This window comes from Olea europaea, unplaced genomic scaffold, assembly GCF_002742605.1.
Source record: "Olea europaea var. sylvestris unplaced genomic scaffold, O_europaea_v1 scaffold74, whole genome shotgun sequence".
Classification (NCBI taxonomy): Eukaryota; Viridiplantae; Streptophyta; class Magnoliopsida; order Lamiales; family Oleaceae; genus Olea; species Olea europaea.
The window spans coordinates 806,696-828,927 of record NW_019265805.1 but is presented as its reverse complement, the minus strand read 5'-3'; the positions used below and the strand labels follow the sequence as shown (position 1 = coordinate 828,927).

Here is a 22,232-nt window from a genome sequence, read left to right as displayed (position 1 = left end):
GGGGGGGGGGGGGGGGGGGGGGGGGGGGGGGGGGGAATTAAAGCTTTTGAGCCTCCAGACTAACCCCAAACGCCAGGGGAAAAAAAAAGTTAATATACAAATCAATTACAAAGTTGGCATTTTAAAAAATTTCCCAACACCACCAGAAATTAATTGCCATTCAACCACACTTAAAATTTGAGTAAGTGGACGTGAATAAAGAATAGAACTTACAATCAACTCTGGCAGTGGAATCTTAACCTTTGTGAGCATAATTTCGCAATTATAGGCTCTACGCAAATCAACCTAGCAATAAGAAACACAAAAGAGTAATAAGTAATCTAAAAACTAATATAATATGAAGATACTTAACGACAAATCTTAGAGAAAGAAAAAGAATGAACTTCAGAATAACAAATTTTACATTGATAAATGGAATAACATTCTAGATATCAACAATTGCTTTGTTAGTAAAATAATTGAAAAGGGTAAATGATTTCCCCTACCAACACTCGTTATTATGTAAGTACACCTTCAGTTGGAGGCAGCTGAATTCATGCATATAATATGATCATTGGAACAATCAACATTGTTAAACAAGAAGGTAAGAAAGACACTCAGCTATACTAATATACAACTATTTTATTTAGCCCATGTTTGATGGTTATTATTCTTAAAAAATGGAGTTTTGAATAGTATTTTTTTAAGCATGTGTAATTAAAAAGTAGGAAAAAGTTTTGCATTAAAGAATGTGTGGTTAAAAAGTAGGAAAAATTATTTTATTGTAAAAATGTGCGATTGAAAATGAGTATGAGAATTAAAGGGTTCCATTTTAAAGGGTGACAAACAAGGGCTTAGTTTAAAGGTCAAAAATCTGCTCCAGAAGTAAAAAGGTAACAAGAGTACACATTTTAGACCAAGTTAATCTCTCTCCTAGTGACCACATTATTCTAATAATTCAATTTTAAGATATTAATCAAGTGAATCTTCTGCTCATATAAATACGTATATTGACAAATAGTAAAGACTTCCAATTTTAAGGAAATAGAAACTGTCATTGAATATATATTCCTTTCAATTGATATCATGATTCAAAGAAAAATGATGATCTTTTATGGTGTCTTTCCTAATTATACTGCAGATTAGATTTGTCACTCTTCTTTTTCTTTTGGCCATAAATATTAGGTTTTCAAGGTGCAATTAAGACATCTCGATCATAAGCAGCATGAACATGACCTTAATTTAAGTGACATCGGTCAATAAGTTCAAAGTAACTTTTTTTTTTATGGGATACTGTAAACAATGAACATTATTGACTTGCCAATTGCACTTTTTCTGGTTTGTTAATTTTTGAACCACGTTGGCCTCCAGCTTTCATAGCACTGTCTGATGCAGATGCCACCGAGAACAGACTCTCGAGCTCTGATATATCAATTTCAGGTGCCCTATGAAATCATCAATGATGTGGAATCAGAATTTCACATAATAAGGTATGTTACAGAATAACATTAGAAAAACAGAGAGCATAGAAATGAGTTAAATTTTATCTTTATTGAACTCACTCCGAAATGTAAGTCAATTGAATCATAATAAAATACAGCATAACAATATTTGTAGTCAGCATACCTCGACTGACTTTCCTGTTTCTGAGAATCAGCCCACAAACTCCCTTGCACTGCACGTGTTACTTTCACCCAATGTAAAGGCTTAAGTGATGTTTTTTTAGGTGGTATTGAAGAACCAGTGAAGCCTCGCCCTCTTCCATGACTTGATCCTGACACAACTCTTCCCCTTCCAATAGATGAAGGTGGTGGTGGTGGTACATTGAAGCTCTTTCCACCAGATAGTGAAGGTGGAGCTGGTGTTGAATTGCGACCTGAAGGTGGTGGAGGTGGAGGTGGAGTTGGTGCTGAACCGCGACCTGGAGGTGGTGGAGGCGGAGCTGGTGCTGCATTCCTACCTGAAGGTGGTGGAGGTGGAGCTGGTGCTGACCCACGACCTGGAGGTGGTGGAGGCGGAGCTGGTGCTGAGCTACGTCCTGAGGGCGGTGGTGGTGGAGCTGGAGCTGGTCCACGACCTGGAGGAAGTGGAGGAGGAGGTGGAGCTAATCCACGACCTGGAGGAAGTGGAGGAGGAGGTGGAGCTAATCCACGACCTGGAGGTGGTGGTGGAGGCGGCGGCGGCGGAGCTGATCCACGACCTGGAGGTGGTGGTGGAGGAGGTGGAGCTGATACACGACCTGGAGGTGGTGGAGGAGGATGTGGAGCTGATCCACGAACTGGAGGTGGTGGAGGAGGAGGTGGAGTTGATCCACGACCTGGAAGTGGGGGAGGAGCACTGGGAGGTTCTTGCACTTGCGGAGGACTTGGATGAGTTGAACCTTGTAGAGGACGTCCAGGAGGAAGTGGTACTGGTCTGTTAGCATTGCTGAATGATGCGGGTGGTGGCAATGGTGGTGGAGGTGGTGCGGGAGGCATAGGGATCTTGGAAGAGACTAGAGGAGAAGAAGTAAGTGGGCTTTCACTCTTGGTGGGTAACGGAGGAGGTGGAGGGGGAGGTGTCAAAGTTCCTTCCGAAAAATCAGAATGTTGAAGAGAGGGTGCGTATTGTGTGGGACTAGTACTAGTACTAGTACTAACAAGAGTAGGTGGTGGAGGAGGAGGAGGTGGTACTTTACTAGTATTGGGAGGAGGCGGAGGAGGGGGTGGAAGAGGTCCTTTACTAGAACTAATGTGCGGAGGGGGAAAAGGAGGAGGTAATGAAGGTCGTTTAGTAGAACTAGGAGTAGAAGGAATTGGAGGAGGTGGCGGCAGAGGTACTTTACTAGAATTGATAGTAGGTGGGGGTGGTGGAGGAGCTGGTGTCAATTGTCCTTTACTTGAACCATTATGAGGTGGGTGAATTTCTTCCCCAGGACTTATAGGCAGTTGAGAATGTATTTTACTAGAAAAAAGTGGAGGGGGTGTTGGTGGAGGACATTTGCTTGAATCTAGCAGAGGTGGTGCTGGTGGTAATGGTAATTCCGGGATTGTTGCAACAGAAACAGAGGAGGAAGGTACTGAAGGCTGATCTGGTGAGGGCACATTGGATGAAGTTTCTGTGCTAGGATATTGTATTTCATTTAAAGGTTCAGAGAGAACACTAGAATGAAACTGCCCACCCATTTTGAGATCAGAAGCTTCATCTGAAGTACAATCAGGGGATGAATGATCATCAAGAAAACTAACTTCTGGAGCCCTCTCAGAGTCTGGAAAATCAAGACTATCGGCGGTACTGGATGCATTATTTTCTTCCTCAGAATCAAAAGGTGATGAATAACCACTCATTCTGCTTCGCAATATGGACAAATCTTTGACATCATTCAACTCAGATAATTGCTTAAGTAACCATAAAGTGGCTTCATCACTGGAATCAACCCAATCTACACCAGCAAAAAGTTCTTGTACCCGAGAGAAAGCTTCAATAGGAAGTCCACCATGGTCCTCCCCATTTAAGATTGCAGTTGGGGCTTTGGGGGGAGAATGGGTCTCAACATCTCCAAATAGCACCTGTGATTATGAAAAGAATCAAATTTCACTGAGATGTTATGGCAATAATAGTAAATTTGACTTTCTCAACTACATAACTGAATCTTTAGAATGCAAAATAATAATCACCTCAGCTCGAAAGCCTTTAGGAAACCTTGCCTTTGAGTCCCAAATAGTATCCAAGTTCTCAGAGTTGAGCATAAGAATATTGGACCGAATAAAAGCTGTATTAAACATTGTACGAAACATCATCACTTCCCTTTCTGGATCCAAGTCTAAATGGACACATTCCAATACAACATCCCCTTGCACCAAACATTGTATATCGATTTTAATTACGTCGCTGTCCTTCTGCAAAAATGAACCCGATTACAACTCAAAGAAGAGTCATATGAACTTTTGCGAAAATGAATGTCAGGGATTGAGATTGAACATCTTACTTGACGATAATGGCGAACCTGTCTACCCTTCTTATGCATAGAATAAAGCATTTGGGTCGACAATCCATCCTTGCTAAGGAGATTTCGACCAAAAATACGTACAATCGGCCTGCAGCCTTTTTGATTATCAAATCTTGGTATGGCACGAAAAATAAGACAGTCCAAAGAAAGAGCTCGTTCGGGTGGTGGCCACTCCGTGGATATATTTCTTCTTGATATGTATTGAAGGTACCGGAGCTGAGATGGGAATGGATTCAGCGGCGACAATAACTGCAACAAACCTTTTGGACCCTCTCTGTAAACCATTTCAAGAGTTTTTCTCTCGCCACTGTGCAACTTCCTGTAAACCAAGAAACTAGCTAAAACAAAAGCGAGGAGCAGCCAACCACCTCTTTCGCAGTGGAGCAAAACTACATTCTGGCTATTCCCAAGAGAAAGCCAACTCTCACTAACACGAAGGAAATGGTGAATCAAAGACAGTGGCAATAAGGGACACCCCTCGTATTGCCTCGGATAATCCATAACTGTGACATCATAATCGCACAAAATCTCTGCAAACTGGCTCCTCTTTTCACCTTCCCGAAAATTAAAAGCGAGAAACGACGAATCAGGGAACTCTTCATGTAACTCGGTGATGATTTCTTTCAGGTATAGCTGGTATATCCCCTCAGGCAATACCTCTGTTGAGAAACACGAGTCAAAAACTGCAAATGTAGAATGTCCTTTCGTTAATAAGAATAAATAAAACATAAAAAATTCTAATGAATATAATAAAATTAAACAAAACTTATTGCGATAATATTAATGTAAAAGCAAAAAATACAGAATCGAATTTGAAGCTTCATTTTACCATATACTCTATCAGAGAGTTCAAGCAAGCCATCTGGGGGCCTCTTGTAAAAGAATCTACTCAATAAGGTCATACTGTCGATCGAAGTCACCCTCAAATGAACATCCAATTAATCAATACCTGAAAATAGAAAAAAAAATAATAATAAAGCTCAAGCACCCATAAGTAATTTTGTAAATTCCCAAAAACATAAATCCAAACAAAAAAATATGGGGTTAAAAAATTTGGCTATTAACATCAAACTCAAAATTGCTAATGCAAAGGAACAGCGATAAGACTGACACATATAGAAATATACGAATTTAAATAAAACTAACTGGATATAAAGCTGCGAAGAATGTGGCCGGAGATTCACTTGCAGTGTTAACGGAGCTGATTCTATTGCGTTCACCGGCGTTTGGTGGACTGGTGGCGGTGGTTCCGGTGGCGTGACAGTTTTCACCTAGATTTTCAACTTTCAAGTTTCAATTTAAGGAGGAGGATTTTCCTATTTTCTTTTATTTTTACTTCACCTCTTTTGTAATTTGAAATTTTGCGCTTCGCTGTGTTGTACGCAGTCTTTGTCTATTGGAGGCACTTGCACCTTTCATATTATAATTGCCATTTATATGAAACGGTCTCTCTCGTTCTGATTTTGCTCATTGGAAATGCCTTAATTGTAATTATTTATTTGTTGAACTCATAACCATACTATTAACAATTATATCTATCGAGTCAGGGCCATTTAACAAGACTTTCAAAAGTCAAAGGATACTTCTAAAATTAAAAAAAGCTATTTTTTAAATTTATTTTAATAATTTTTTGAAAGTACTCTATCGGATTAGAAAAGCTTTTTAAAAAAAAGTTAGGTGTAATTGTAACAGAGACCCCAAACCTTTAAAATATTAGCAAACTCTTTTCAAACATTTAATTTATTACAACAGTCACCCCAAACATTTCGAAAAGTTGCAGTGAAAGCTCTTTTGGACGGTTTTCATCCAAATTTCTGTTAGTTGACTAAAAAATTTGACTTTGACAATATTTTTAAAAGGATAAAATAGTAATTTTTCAATTAATACACTAAAATAAGTTAAATTAAGAAAAGCAAAAAAAACAAAAACTATAGATCTTCAACTTCCTCCAGCCCATTGCCACCAGCGACCGACCACCCTTCACCGTTACAATTCCCTCTTCCCCATCCCTGCACGACTCCACCTTAAACAAGTACATGTGAATTCTCGTTTCCTTCGGGGTGTCAAAAAGGCTTGGAGGCTCTGGCGGTCCGCGGCCCAGCTCGAAAAAAGCCCGAGCCGGCCCGCAAGCTTAAAAAATAATAATAATAATAATAAATAGAGTAAATAATTAGCAACACACACCTTTCTCAAGCTTCCCAATCCAAAATAGTTTTATCAAAAGAGGCCTCAATTTCAAGATCCCCTGTTTCCCACTCTCTGTTTTCCATTTCAAAGTAAGTCTCCTCTTTCTTAGCTATTCCAATTGAATCCAACCCGGAATATCCCTGCTCACATGAAACATCAATTTCCGAGTCCTCTTTTTCTCTGCAACTAAACCCCTGTTTGCTGCCTTTATAATATTAAAAAAAAATCGAGCCTGCCCAACTCGGATCGTAAAAGCTCAAGCCGAACGCTTAGGCCGAGCCGAAATTTTTTGACCGAGCAAAAGCTCGGGATCGTAAAAAAGCTCGACCATTTTAACCGAGCCGAGCTCGAGCCTAAAATTTTAGTCTCGGCTCGGCTCGGCTCGACTCGTTGACATCCCTACGTTCCTCCATTTCATCGCTCTCAATTTCCTCTCCTTAAGAAACTCAAAATAAAAAAATCGCCCTTTCTGTCTCGATTCTCAACATTCTCTTCACCGACTTTATGCGACTTCATCATTTCATAGTTTAAACCCATATTATTGGGCTAAATCTCCTCAACCCATCTAAGATCCACCAAATATAGTCACAATTCCAAACTCCACAAGCAGCAATTGCAAAATCAGTAAATGAATACTCTTAGCCATTTACAGCATAAGCAGAACCAATTCTCAAGATTTCTTGGTACAAAACCTGGAATTTTTCCCAAGCCCACAAAGCTTTTTTCGGGATTGAGGCAATAGCATTGGGGAAAATGACTGGCGGAGAATGGACTTCCAAAGAATAGAACAATGCTTTGTCTTGGGACTTTCGACATAGCTGAGGAAGGGACTTTAGCGTATGATAAGGCTGCTTATAAGCTAAGAGGAGAGTTTGCAAGGCTCATTTTTCTTGACATTAGGCATCAATGGAGAGACAAAGATGAATAGGGCTCTGGTTCTTTGTTTTATTTATTTATTTATTTTTTTTTGCTATTCCTAATTTCATTTTTAACTTTTTTTAATGTAGTAAATGAAAAGTTACTATTTTACCCTTTCAAAAATATTAAAAATATGATCAAAATCAAATTTCTTAATTAACTAACAGACATTTAGATGAAAATCCTCCAAAAGAGCCTCCGCCACAACGTTTCGAAAGGTTTAGGGTGATGGTTGCAACAAATAAAAAGTTTGGAGAAAGTTTGCCAATGTTTTAAAGGTTTTGAGTCTCTGTTACAATTATCTCAAAAAGTTAATTTAAGATAACTCTCCCTAAAAATTCTTCTACGAGATGTAGAAGCCCTAATCAAGTGGGTTATCAAACAGGGCCCTCAATATTACACGTTTCCAATGGATCAAAGAACAATTTTGACATTTAAATAGTACACAAGACTTACGAGGTTCCATCTCTTAGTAAGTGCCTATTTGGCCCCTTTAAAATTTTAAATTATTTGCTACAGTATCATTCTTCATCACAGATTCACACAATAAAATATTTTACATACAAACCAATAAAGTCTCTTTATTTTTTAATCATACATTATCCAAAAAATACTATTTAAAACTCTTTAATTTTTCAAGTAATGGGTGACAAACAACGACTAATAAAGAACATATATAAAGGAAGGGTGATGTTAGATGGTACACTTTCTGTGTACATAATGTTTAACACCCTCCTCGCATGGAGGGAGTCCGCATATAATTTAGATATAATCCATTATGTACACGAAAAGTGTACAACTAGACTTATCCATAAATGAATACTGTTTACAAGATGCGCATTTTCTTTTACATAAAGGGGTTTTTTTGGTCTTCTTGCACATCTGGTGCAGTGGCTTAGTATAGCAGCCTTTATTAACTTCTGAAGTTCTAAATAATCTACTTACAAGCAAAAGTTTGAATTATATGTAAAAGAACAACAATGATGAAGTTCGTCTGGAGATCGAGGTGCTTCAATCCATCATGGTGCATTGTACCAAGTTTCAGCAGATTTTGTGATTAAAATGTTTTATGACATTCCTTTCACCTCGTATCCATGAGATATTCTAAGTGGAGAGTCCTTTGATACGGGTATGTTTTTCGACCAAAGCTCCAAATTCACCGTCCCTATTTCCCAACGTACCAGACACTTGTATACCTGAGTAATGTCGAACCGGTTGACTAAGGCAAGATCGAGGTATTTATCGACAAGCATCCATTCGCCTAATCGAAGAAGCAGAGAAAGAAACAATTAACTAAACTTGATGGATCCAACAACAAAATAGTACCAAACATGTTTGTATAGGACATTGATAAATCAGTTCTTTTCATCCCATTATAATGGGTATGGTCACCAGGGACTTACCAACACATGGCAAAAACTCCTCGTAATAATCGATGTTTTGCTATTTAGATCCTAGATGGAGAATTTAAAATTTTATCGACTTGTTCTAGTAAGATGGACTGGACATAACGGTATTGAGGAAAAGTAATCCCTTGTAAAATATCTTGGCATGACTCAAATTGGATTTCACTTTTCACACGAGTCGAGGAAATGATAGATATAGAGATGAATGATGCCCGATGTGGGCACAACAAATTACTTTTCGTATTTTTGAAGCATTTCGAAGTAGAAAAAAAGTAAATGAGCAGGTTTCAAAAGAGTATATTATCATTTTAAACGAAGGTTAAGTACCATATTTCGTGGAAAATTAGAATATAGAATAATACACTTGTTTAAAAGTCAACAAGTAACATCACATTTGAAACCTTAGACAAAGATGCTCATGAAATGCACAAATGTATACATTAAAATCAATTTATTCGTTTGGTCAGGATGGAACCTTGCAAAACTAAAAAGCAACAGTCATGGATGATGTTGGAAAAAATGGTTATGAAATGGGTCAACTTTAAGCCCAAATTTCAATGGGACCCACCTTCTTTTAATTAATACGAGACCTAGCATATTCACGTTCTACTCCGCGAGATGATTAACGTGATATATTTATTTATCGAAAACCATTTAAAATTGAATGAAATATTAAGTGTTAAAGTAACCCACATAAACTAAGTATTATGGAAGAATTTGATTTTCCAAACACTTATCCCACATACGAAAGTTAGGAAACTTTGGTGTGGTTTATAAGGTGGAAGTTTGAAATTGGGTTTGGGCCCCAAGGGGTACCAACAGTCTTTAGAATAGGGAAGACCTATATCCTATTGGGTTCAGTCATAAATCCACATGCGCACGCCGCCGTCGCCGTCCGTTCGACCGGCCGGCCGGCTTGACACGGCACGAGCACGTGCCCGTGTCCGAGTCCGAGTCCGGTCTGGTTCGGTGCAAATGGACGTTTGCACTACATTAACTTTTTGGATAAAATTTATTTAAAATTTTGGGCCAAATTGTAAATAATCAAATTCCTAGGTACATTATGAAATTTAAATTTTGACTTATTCCGGGTGTTTTATTTTCTTTTAACAGTCGTCTGTTTACCGACCAAACAGTCGACTGATAGCCGACTGTTAACCGACTTAACAGACGCGACTTTTAAAAATAGCATGTCTGTTCGGATTTTGAGGTTTGTCTGAAAGGTGATGACTGTTCGAATGGCCACGAACAAGTCTATAAATAGCCAGCCTCTCTACCAGAAAATTTACACCATTTTCATTGCAAACTTTCTGTGCTTTGAATCTCATTTCCTTCTCTCTCGTTCTGATATTGTCTCGAAATAAAATACACTTCGTTGAGTTCGTTGAAACTCCTGCAGATTGTAGTGCTGCTTCCGTAGGAGACGAAAATTTGTTCTATCCTGAGAAACGATTGCTGGACGCCTTTAGCACCATTGAAGGTAGCAAATTCGTTTTAAGGAAACATCGTGAAGTCGGTGGGCTCGAATTACTGTTTACATCCTGTTGATCAATTCTTTACATTCAGGTGATTCTATCAGGTTGGTTTCGAAGGAGTAACGTCAAACTCTAGAAACAACAATCTTAAAACGAATTTTGTATTATTATTTTGTTTTTGTTTCTACTCCTTCTTACCGTTGATCTTCTGATTGTATTTCAGAAATGGCAACTTCAGGTACCACATTCCTGAATACGATCGGGGAAAAACCAGAAAAGTTTAATGGGTCAGATTTCAAGCGTTGGCAACAAAAAATGCTTTTTTATCTGACAACGTTAAATCTGGCTAAATTTCTCAAAGAAGACGCGCCTTCATATACCGAGCAAGACAGTGATTCTGAAAAATTGGCTACGATTGATGCATGAAAGCATTCTGATTTCTTGTGCAGAAATTATGTACTTAATGGACTGGATAACACATTATATAATGTGTACTGCAATGCTAAGTCCGCAAAAGAACTGTGGGAATCTTTGGACACAAAGTACGAAATCGAAGATGCCGGCACGAAGAAATTCATTATTGATCGTTTTTTGGACTATAAAATGGTTGACAACAAGACTATCATATCCCAAGTTCAAGAACTTCAAATCATACTTAGCGACATCCATGCCGAAGGAATGAAACTAAGTGAATCATTCCAAGTCGCTGCACTGATTGAGAAATTACCACCTTCATGGAAGGATTTCAAGAATTACCTAAAGCACAAGCGGAAGGAAATGGAACTTGAAGATATCATTGTCCGATTGAGAATAGAATAAGACACTCGCAAAACTGAAAAAAGGAATGGTGCATCTCATTCGATGGAATCAAGAGCCAACATCGTAGAAGGAGGCTTCAAGACTAGCAAAAGAGGAAGCACAATGGGGAAGGACAAATTGGTTCTTCAAAAACTACTAAAAAGTTCAAAGGCAACTGTTACAATTGTGGCAAGGCAAGACATCGATCCAAGGATTGTCGAAAGCCAAAGAATGTGAAGGGAAAAACTCACCAGGCTAATGTAACAGAACATGAAAACCTCACTGATAAGGTACAAGACATGAATCTTTCTGCGGTCGTCTCTGAATGCAACTTAATTGGAAACACGAAAGAGTGGTGGGTGGATACTGGAGCTACTCGTCACATATGCTCAAACCGCGGGATGTTCTCTACCTACAAAGCAATGGATCATGATGAATATCTCTACATGGGAAACTCGTCATCTGTCAAGGTAGAAGGACATGGGAAGATAGTGCTGAAAATGACAAGTGGAAAAGAGCTCACTCTGAATGATGTTCTTCATGTGCCCGATATTAGGAAAAGCTTGGTATTTGGTTCTCTACTAAGTAAGAACAGGTTTAAGCTAGTATTTGTCTCGAACAAATTTGTATTCTCAAAGAATGAAATGTTTGTAGGAAAGGGCTACCTGAATGAGGGGCTCTTTAAGTTGAACGTAATGACTATTGTACCTCCAATTATGAATAAGAATACATATTCTTCTTACTTGCTTGAGTCATTTAACATTTGGCATGAACGATTAGGATATACAAATTATAACACTTTGCGTTGACTAATCAAATTAGATTTATTACCAAAGTATGATTTAAATCCTAATAACAAATGCGATATATGTGTAGAAGCTAAAATGTCACGTCTACCATTTCGTTCTGTTGAAAGAAGTACCGAACCCCTAGTTTTAATTCACACCGACATATGTGATTTAAAATTTGTTCAAACTAGGGGAGGTAATAAGTACTTTATCACTTTTATCGATGATTGGACTCGATATTCCTATGTGTATTTGCTCAAAAGCAAAGACGAAGCAATTGAAGTGTTTAAACACTACAAGTTAGAAGTTGAAAATGAACTAAGCAAAAAGATTAAGGCCATAAGAAGTGATAGAGGTGGTGAATATGATTCACCATTTGAGAAATTCTATTCGGAACACGGAATTATTCATCAAACTACCGCGCCTTATTCTCCTCAATCTAATGGTATTGCTGAACGCAAGAATCGAACATTAAAGGAGATGATGAATGCTATGTTAATAAGTTCTAGATTACCACATAACTTGTGGGGGGAAGTCTTGCTTTCTGCCAACTATATTCTTAACAAACTACCACATCGAAAAACGCAAAAGATACCTTATGAAGTATGGAAAGGTCACAAACCTAATTATAAATACTTGAAGGTATGGGAATGTTTCAATAAGGTAGTAGTTCCTAAACCTAAAAGGGTTAAGATAGGACCTAAAACCATTGATTGTGTATTCATTGGTTATGCCTACCATAGTAATGCGTACAGATTTATGGTATATAAGTCTGAATACCTGATATGCATGTTAATACAATTATTGAATCAAGGGATGCTACATTTTTCGAAAATACTTTTCCTTATAACATGCAAGGTGAATCAAATTCACAAAAGAGATCTCGTGAAAACGAAGAGACTATAGATCAAGAATCTATAAATGAACAACCTAGACGAAGTAAGAGGGCTAGGACGCCAACCTCCTTAGGGCCTGATTTTCTAACATATTTGTTAGAAAATGAACCTCAAAGTTTTAAAGAGGCTATGTCATCAACCGAAACTTCATATTGGAAAGAAGCTGTCCATAGTGAAATTGAATCCATACTACAAAATCATACTTGGGAATTAGTAGACCTCCCTCCCGGTAATAAGCCTTTGGGATGTAAATGGATTTTCAAAAGGAAAATGAAAGTAGATGGATCAATTGACAAATATAAAGCAAGACTTGTCGTTAAAGGCTACAAGCAAAAAGAAGGTCTTGATTATTTCGATACCTATTCTCCTGTGACAAGAATCACATTCATACGTATGCTTATTGCAATAGCAGCATTGAATGGTTTGGATATACTTCAAATTGATGTTAAAACGGCATTTTTGAATGGGGAATTAGATGAAGAAATTTATATGGAGCAACCTGAAGGATTTGTGGCCTCAGGATAAGAAAAGAAAGTTTGTCGACTTGTTAAATCACTATATGGATTATAGCAAACTCCTAAGAAATGGCATGAAATATTTGACATGGTTATGATGTCAAATGATTTCAAAATTAATGAGTGTGACAAATGTGTTTATGTCAGGAACACTCCAAATGGATATATCATGATATGTTTATATGTAGATGACATGTTGATTATGGGTAACAATGATACCATAATTCAAACTACAAAAAGGATGCTAACAAGTAAATTTGAAATGAAGGATTTAGGTGTGGCCGATGTTATATTAGGAATTAAAATTTCTAGAACATCTAATGGTCTCATATTGTCTCAATCACCCTACATTGAGAAGATTCTTGATAAATTCAAGAAATATAATATTATTTCTATGAAAACACCTATGGATGTTAGTATGCATCTTCTTTCCAATACTAGTGATAGTAAGTCTCAATTGGAATACTCTCGTAATATTGACAGTTTAATGTATGTCATGAATTGCACTCGACCTGATATTGTTTATTCAATTAGTAGGCTAAGTCGATATACAAGTCATCCAAGCACTGATCATTGGAAGACTATTGTTAGAGTTTTAGGGTATTTAAAACATACCCAAAATTTTGGATTGCACTATTCGAGATATCCAGCAGTACTTGAAGGATACTGTGATACAAATTGGATATCAGCTACTAAAGACTCCAAATCAACAAGTGGATATGTCTTTACACTTGGAGGTGATGCAATACCATGGAAATCTTCAAAACATAAATGTATAGCTAGATCAACAATGGAATCTGAATTCATTGCATTAAATAAAGTCGGAGAAGAAGCCGAATGGCTACGAAACTTTCTAGAAGATATTCCATGTTGGACAAAACATGTGCCTACTATATGTATCCATTGTGATAGTCAATCAGCAATTGGTAGGACACAAAATGCAATGTACAACGGTAAATCTCGACATATACGTCGTAGACACAATACTGTTAGACAATTGCTCTCTACAGACATTATCTCTATAGAGTATGTGAAATCAAAAGAGAATATTGCGGATCTGCTAACTAAAAGTTTAACAAGAGAGCAAGTCGAAAGTTCATCGAAGGGGATCGGATTAAAACTAATAAAATAATCAAAAGTTTCCATGGTGGCAACCCAACCTAGTTGACTGGAGATTCCAAGATCTAGGTTCAATGGGACAACCGAACTGTGAAAAACTTAGTATGCACTGGGAAGATTTTACTTCTACCCATTCCTATGATGAGCCAGTGCCCAGCTGCCGCGAAATAGGTTAAGATACGGTTTTAATGATTTCTATATCTTGATTCGTTCAAGTGGATTATAGCAGAATACTCTTTATGGAAATCACCTATATGAGTGAGAAGGGGCCGCTTGTAAGAGAATTAGGTGAAGATGAATTCTCTAAAAACTACTCATGAACCAAGAGGTGTCCAAGGCCAAAATAGACACAAACGTGAGAACCAATTGTGTTTGAAGAAAACTGTGTGACTTCTATTGTTTAGGTTTTCATAAACGGCTGACTGTTCAAAGCAACTTGCTACTAATTGGCTAAGGAAATCCGATAGATTTTACTAGGGAAAGTTCAAAGTCATTGACTACTTATCCTGATGCAGTCTTCTTCAATTTTTTCTTTGAAAAAACATATCAGATGTTATCGTTTGGAATAAAGCCAACATATTTCATTCATGTGGGGGATTGTTGGAAAAAATGGTTATGAAATGGGTCAACTTTGAGCCCAGATTTCAGTGGGACCCACCTTCTTTTAATTAATACGAGACATAGCATATTCACGTTCTTCTCTGCGAGATGATTAACGTGATATATTTATTTATCGAAAACCATTTAAAATTGAATGAAATATTAAGTGTTATAGTAACCCACATAAACTAAGTATTATGGAAGAATTTGATTTTCCAAACACTTATCCCACATAGGAAAGTTAGGAAACTTTGGTGTGGTTTATAAGGTGGAAGTTTGGAATTGGGTTTGGGCCCCAAGGGGTACCAATAGTTTTTGGAAGGGGGAAGACCTATATCCTATTGGGTTCGGTCATAAACCCACACGCGCGCGCCGTTGCCGTCCGTCCGTCCGGCGGGCCGGCTCGACACGGCACGAGCACGTGCCCGTGTCCGAGTCCAAGTCCGGTCTGATTCGGTGCGGGTAGACATTTGCACTATATTAACTTTTTGGACAAATTTTATTTAAAATTTTGGGCCAAATTGCAAATAATCAAATTCTTGAGTACATTATGAAATTTAAATTTTGACTTATTCCGAGTGTTTTATTTTCTTTTAACAGTCGTCTGTTTACCGACCAAACAATCGACTGTTAACCGACTTAACAGACGCGACTTTTAAAAACAGCATGTCTATTCGGATTTTGAGGTTTGTCTGAAAGGTGATGACTGTTCGAATGGCCACGAACAAGTCTATAAATAGCTAGCCTCTCTACCAGAAAATTTACACTATTTTCATTGCAAACTTTCTGTGCTTTGAATCTCATTCCCTTCTCTCTCGTTCTGATATTGTCTCGAAGTAAAACACACTTCATTGAGTTCGTTGGAACTTCTGCAAATTGCAGTGCTGCTTCCGTAGGAGACGAAAATTCGTTCTATCCTGAAAAACGATTGCGGGACGCTTTTAGCACCATTGAAGGCAGCCAATTCGTTTTAAGGAAACACCGTGAAGTCTGTGGGCTCGACTTACTGTTTACATCATGTTGATCAATTCTTTACATTCAGGTGATTCTGTCGGATTGATTTCGAAGGTGTAACGTCAAATTTTATAAACAACATATGAAAGTTAAACTTCTTAAGTGGATGGTGGGAACAAAATATTATGCTTCAATCAATACATTTAGGGAACCGATGAGAAATATATTATTTACCATTCAAAGATCCCTTTCCAAAAACTGCTCCCCAGCTTCTGGCCAAATGTCATGCCTAGAACTATTGATGGAGGTAAATGACACGTACACTTAATAGGGTGTAACAAATTGTACATTGGATGCTCGCGCAAGCACACAAGCTTGGAAAGCAACAATTCATGCCATAGTGATTTTATTAAATGAAGGAAAGAAAGGATAATCTATTACACGAAGGGTAGATCAGAGAAAGAGAAAATACAAGAAACTGAGAAAGATAAAAAGTAAAAATGAAAAGGATTGATAGTTCAATCAGCATTGACATGTAAATGATATCTCATTTAAAAATGATATAATATGTTTTGTGATTCATTGTCAAACATTTCATAATAAAGATGCATATTTTAAATTATTTTACGCATTGATAATCTCATGCCTTAAAAGGTATAGTAAAACTAGGGCAAGTTTCTCGACTCCAAGGATGGTGACATTAAATTTCAACCACTCTCTTTATGAGATACAAAAAAAAAAAAATCTTCCTTTTCATTTCTTGATAATCTAATACCTGAAGATGACATTTGAAAGAATGTCATTCTTTTAGAAAGTGTATAGTAGAATTATGAATGAGTAAATCCACGCGAAGTATCTCCACATACGAAAGAAAATGGGACGTTCAACGATCAGGTAGTAGGTTACTCTAAAACTAATTGTTTCACTCCTTAAAACTTGGAATACAAGGATTTATAACAAAAACGCATACTTACAATTACATGATTTATAAGGATTTGAGACTTCTAGTTTTGAGAGTAACAAAGAAAAGTTGCTTATAAATATTACTTCTTCAACTCTCCCTGAAGGTAAGCAATTTAATCCAAGGAATTAATCCAAGGAATAAGTCATTTGTACAATGGATTTGTACAACATGCTTGACAATGGTGTAGGTGTCAAAAAAGTGTTGATAGGAGAGATAAAGTATTTTTCAAACTGTCCAATGATAATCTGCCACATAGCATGTTGTCAAACTCATTGTAAAAATCATTATACAACAAGCATGATTCTTAGTCCAAAGTATTTAACATTGATAGACGAGTATGTTTTTCTTAATTCAAATAAAATCCAACTATGTTTTTCTTAATTCAAATAAAATCCAACAAATTACAAAAATCTAGGAATTGCCTTGCAAATCCTCTAGATGCAGCACCGGCTTTACAAGCTACAATGCCAGAAACAACTTGGAAAAGCCTTGGATTATTTTCTGGAAAAGATATTTCCGCTCAAGAGTGAGTCCACCTCCTATATCACCTTCTAAGTTTAGGGATTCTATCTCTCCAGCCTGCTTTAGATGCCGACTATAAAAAGAAAGAAACCAACAAAACGTTGTTTTTAAGCCATGCCACATAGTTAATAATATTAGCCAAAAGGTCTAATGATCAATGATAACAACCTAAGATTTTAAATTTTCAATGTCTACACCATATATTATAAATTTCAATTGAAATAGAGTGCAATAGCATTTGAGGGTATAGAAAAATGTCCATATAGTATATACGGTTTTCAAAAGAATTGGCGAAAGGAATGTGGAAAGACGCACAATGTTAAGCATAAATTAGCAAATCGATTTATCTACTCACTCGATAACAGAATACTCCTCGAAGCATCCAGCAGATCTGTACTCCATGCCACTATATTCTTCATACCCATTAACATCCACCCGATTGTGAAGCCATTGAGTTTGTCACATGACCAAAATAAAGAATATGTTACTGTCTATCCTAGAAATATCAGAAAATCGTAAACACATGGAGAACTTGAAGCAAAGATAACTAGAAGTCGTTCAGTAGATGAACAAAAAGTTAGGCAAAAGATGGAGTAGGCCCTACCTGTAGGAATGTGCTCCATGGAAATAATTCTACCTCCTATCCACATAATCGTTTTCAGAGCCCTTCCTTATGTCCAGGAACATTATCAATGTCTGGAATACACTTTGCACCTTCTATAATTAACATTATTGTGTTACTTGTAAATCATGCTAAAAGATATCAGATACATCTTCATTAATGTCATTCTTGAACAGCCACTAGAACATGGTGTAAACAAGATATTCTTTGTTGGGTATTCTATACCAATCTATTTGACATGATCAACAATTTAAACACACTGTAAATATTGTAATATGTTTAACAAGATCAAACTTGCCTATTTTTTGACAAAATTCGATACAATATTCTGTAATACTAATATTTTTAACATATGTCAAGCCTCTAACCTGAAAAATTTAGCACAAAATGAAAGTTGATTTATAAATAACTAGGCAGTCAATTAAATAGTTCTAAAGTGCAATTACCTTTACGAAGTCCATATTCCCTTTTGCCGGTCGATATTAATTCTGACAAATTATCTTCTGAGGGCATTTTGATTTGCAGAATCTTCCCATCAGTGCCCCATCTGTCAAGCTGTTTGATAAAAGGAAAAATAACTCAAAAATTCATTCAACAAAGTAAACATTTGACATTTTAAATCTCGCATGATCTTAACTTACAAAAAATTGAATGCCATGAAAGAAGTACATACCACTTCACCTATGCTAAGCAACAATGGCATGTGTATGCGATGCTTTGGTCTATTCCAAACTCCTTCAGTTTTCAGAACTCTTAAAGTTACAACTGAAGACTGAAGTTCAGCAAGGAATGTTGTCGACACATATCCTCCTTTTATGTATTCATATCCGTCACCATTATCTTCAAAGAGAATACCTTCAGCTTTACCTGCAGTTAAAGAGATCCAATTCGGAAATCCACTAATATCTCCTCTGTAATATAATTAAATAATTCATAGTACCAACTGCACAAGTAAAATTTACGTTGAAACCTAAACAAAAGTAATGTATGAGCCAGTCATTGAGCCTATTATACTTCGATTTCAAGTTATTGTTTCCACTCTTGTTATTCTGTACTAAAATAATTTATGAAATATAGCAGCAAGATTGTTCTTTCATGACAGAAATATGTGAAGAACTAAATAAAAGCATCCTAGTGAACTCCCAATAAAAAGATATCTCTATGTCGACATACAAAACATTGTTTGTAAACTGTATAGAACTGTCCCAACATTGCCAAAAGTTCTTTTTGTTCATCTCAAGAGGCTTTTCAAGGAGAAAAACAGAAATTGTCTTTGGATCTTGAAATAATTCAAGAAAGAGAATATTTTTTTGCCTTTTTCTTAATCATAGGAATGACACGTGCGCACACGCACGCGCGCACACACACACACACACATATACGCATTTAGGATTCTACATTAGAAAGGTATAAAATTGGACAGCCAATCGTATAATTCAACATTATTTACATCCCGTAACACTCTCCCTCAAGTTGGAGCATAGATATTAATTATCCCAACTTGTTACAAATATGATCAACCCGAATCCTATTTAGAGCCTCTGTGAAAATATTTCTTAATTGTTCTCCAGTCTTCACGTATCTCACGAACGAAATGACAATCAATCTTAATATGTTTAGTTCGGTCATGAAACATGTGATTAAAAGTAATATGAAGAGCAGCTTGATTGTTGCACCACAATTTTACTGGTATTGAAGCCTTAAGACCAATTTTGGTTAAGAGTTGAAATATCCATATTATCTCACACATAGAACGTGTCATAGCTCTATATTTTGATTTTGCACTAGGTCGGGACACAACATTTTGCTTTTCACTTTTCCACGAGACCAAATTTTCTCCAACAAAAACACAGTAGCCAGTAGTGGATCCTCAGTCATCTTGGAACCTGTCCAATCTGCATTTGAAAAGCATTCAATGTGAAAATGTCCATGAATTCTGTATAGTATCCCACGTCCAAGAGCTCTCTTTAAATAACACAGAATATGTTCTAAAGCAGCCCAATGGTGAGCCATTGGAAAAGACATGAATTGACTTACAACACTGACAGGACACGCAATATCAGGATGAGTTATTGTAAGATAGTTCAATTTCTCAACCAATATTTTATACTTCTCAGGATCTTCAAATAAGTCAACATCTTTGGTAAGTTGTAAATTAGGAAGCATTGGAGCACTACTTGGCTTAGCTCCCAACTTTCTTGTCTCAGTTAATAAGTCAAGCAGGTATTTTCTCATAGATAGGAAGATGCCTATCTTACTTCTCGCCACCTCAACTCCCAAGAAATACTTCAACACTCCTAAATCTTTCGAGTGAAACTGCAAGTAAAGAAAGGATTTCAGAGATGAAATTCCCATTTTATGACTGCCAATAATAACAATATCATCAACATACCCAACAAGGAAAATAATGCCGGATTCAGACTGTTTGTAAAATACTGAGTGATCAGACTTGCTCCTTTGCTTTCCAAACTTTTTCATTGTTTGACTAAATTTTCCAACATGGACTTTGTTTCAAATCATATAAAAACTTTCGAAGACGACACACTTTCCCATACTCCCTCTGAGCAACAAACCCAGTAGTTGTTCTATATAAACTTCATCCTAGAGATCACCATGTAAGAAAGCATTTTTTATGTCGAATTAATGTAAAGGCCAATTATGAGTAGCTACTATAGAAATGAATAAGAGAACAAATATTAATTTACAAAGATGTACTAGAAAGTTGATGTATACTTCCATAAGAAGAAGAAGAAGTAGCAATATTCTGAACATTATTGACTAAGTAATACTTAGGATTTGTAGTTGGTTTGAGAAGTGCCATAAGCTGGGAATATTGTTATTGACTCTAGGACACCTGAGCTTTGTCATTCACTATTTTCTGTACAGCAGGTAGACGCAATGGAATGTTTGCTGATGGTCTATTCTTTCCTTCAAATTTGTGGCTTAATGGATACTCATGTAACTTGAAGCATTTATCTACAACATGACCAGGAACTTGACTATAAGAGCAAATTAGTTTTCCTAGGTTAGCTTTAAAACATCCCTCAATAGAATGCCTTGGGATTTTACAAAAGGTATAATAAAACCAATCCTTTTTATGTGCCAAATGTTTTGTTTCCACCTTCTTTGTAATTTCCTTTGGTCAAAAGTGCCATAGATTTAGGTGCAGACCCTTCAATCGATATTTTTCTTCATGTTGTATAGTCAAATAAACCTCAATTAGGCTTGGAAATGGCTTAATCAATAGTATTGGTACTTTGATTCCTTTATACGAATCATTCAATCCCATTAGAAACTTCATCACCCAGCATTTTTGTTGGTTGTGAACCACAATTTTTAGTCCGTCGCAACTACAATTAGAAATCGCCTCATAATTAATGAGCTCATCCTAAAGAGCTTTAAGCTTGGAAAAGTAAATACTCACAGGATCTTGGTATTATAGTAGTGTGGTTATGGTTTGTTTAATTTTGAAAATACGAGCAGTATTTTGCTGGCTAAACACTATTCCAGCTCAATCCAAAACTAGTGTGCTATTTCAGCGTAGGTGGTACTACACCTTATATCAATGGCCATCATGTTTTACATCTAGGTAATCATAATATCGTTGCAGCTTAGCCAATACTCCATGAGAGGATCATTGGGGTCATCTGGTTCTCATATGCTCCTATCGATAAATCCTAGTTTGTTCTTGATGCATAATGCCTTCTTCAGATCGAGCCCATGAGTAATAGTTACTGACATCCAGTGTGTGAATAACAAGCATGGCCCCAATGCCATCATTTCTTTCGATGAAATATGGACTATTTGTAGGGTCATGAGCAACAATATTTGAGCTACCAGATTGATTGGCGTTTGGATTTTGGTTTTGGGTTTGGTTTGAGCTTGGGTTGCCAGTATTTGAATCTTGCGTTCTTTACTCTGATACCATTTGAAGAATTGCAGAGTAAAATAATGAATTTCAGCTTAAACTTTTTAGGGAAATAAATTAGAGAGGAATTTTGCATATTGAATATTCTCAATTGCATTTGTACATTATACCAGTATATATATACACTTCTCACGCCTAAAACGGAATAATATACATTTTAATCAGTTATAGCATGTTGCCAAAACAGAACACCAGAAATAAAGCTATAGAAAACGAAAATTAGCTGCTTGATTCTTCCTTTGTTTCTTCTAGAAAGTCTTTGGCTTCCTGCTGATATATCCCTTGTCAAATGTGCTGCTGACTAATACAATTTTCCAACTCAGTAGCTTTGTCACCTTCCAATATTTTGGACAGAAGATAATATGAGTAAAAATTTTATGGTGGGTTATTCAGATTTTTGTTAGTGATAGATTGTACTCATGCAATCATACGTCATACTACAACAAAATGAGCATTTCTTTTAGAACTTTTGTGACTCAACAGAAGTGCAAATGGATTGTGGAAATGTGAAAACTTTTGGGACACATAGGGCTAAATTTTTCCATATACATTAATCAAATTTTACCTAAGAAA

General features: G+C 36.7%; 1 protein-coding gene across 1 annotated transcript in view; it reads right to left on the bottom strand.

Annotated features, from left to right (window-relative positions):
• LOC111390996 (formin-like protein 14) overlaps positions 1-5,354 on the bottom strand; it is a 6,874-nt gene extending 1,520 nt beyond the window's left edge. Inside the window, exons 1-7 of the mRNA XM_023016131.1 lie at positions 5,114-5,354; positions 4,797-4,916; positions 3,947-4,650; positions 3,636-3,857; positions 1,606-3,527; positions 1,301-1,424; positions 214-285 (exon numbers count right to left, since the gene is read on the bottom strand). Coding sequence (XP_022871899.1) covers positions 214-285; positions 1,301-1,424; positions 1,606-3,527; positions 3,636-3,857; positions 3,947-4,650; positions 4,797-4,869 — 3,117 coding nt within the window. The 5' untranslated portion in view covers positions 4,870-4,916; positions 5,114-5,354. The remainder of the gene's footprint in view (positions 1-213; positions 286-1,300; positions 1,425-1,605; positions 3,528-3,635; positions 3,858-3,946; positions 4,651-4,796; positions 4,917-5,113) is intronic.
• Positions 5,355-22,232: the final 16,878 nt, after the last annotated feature.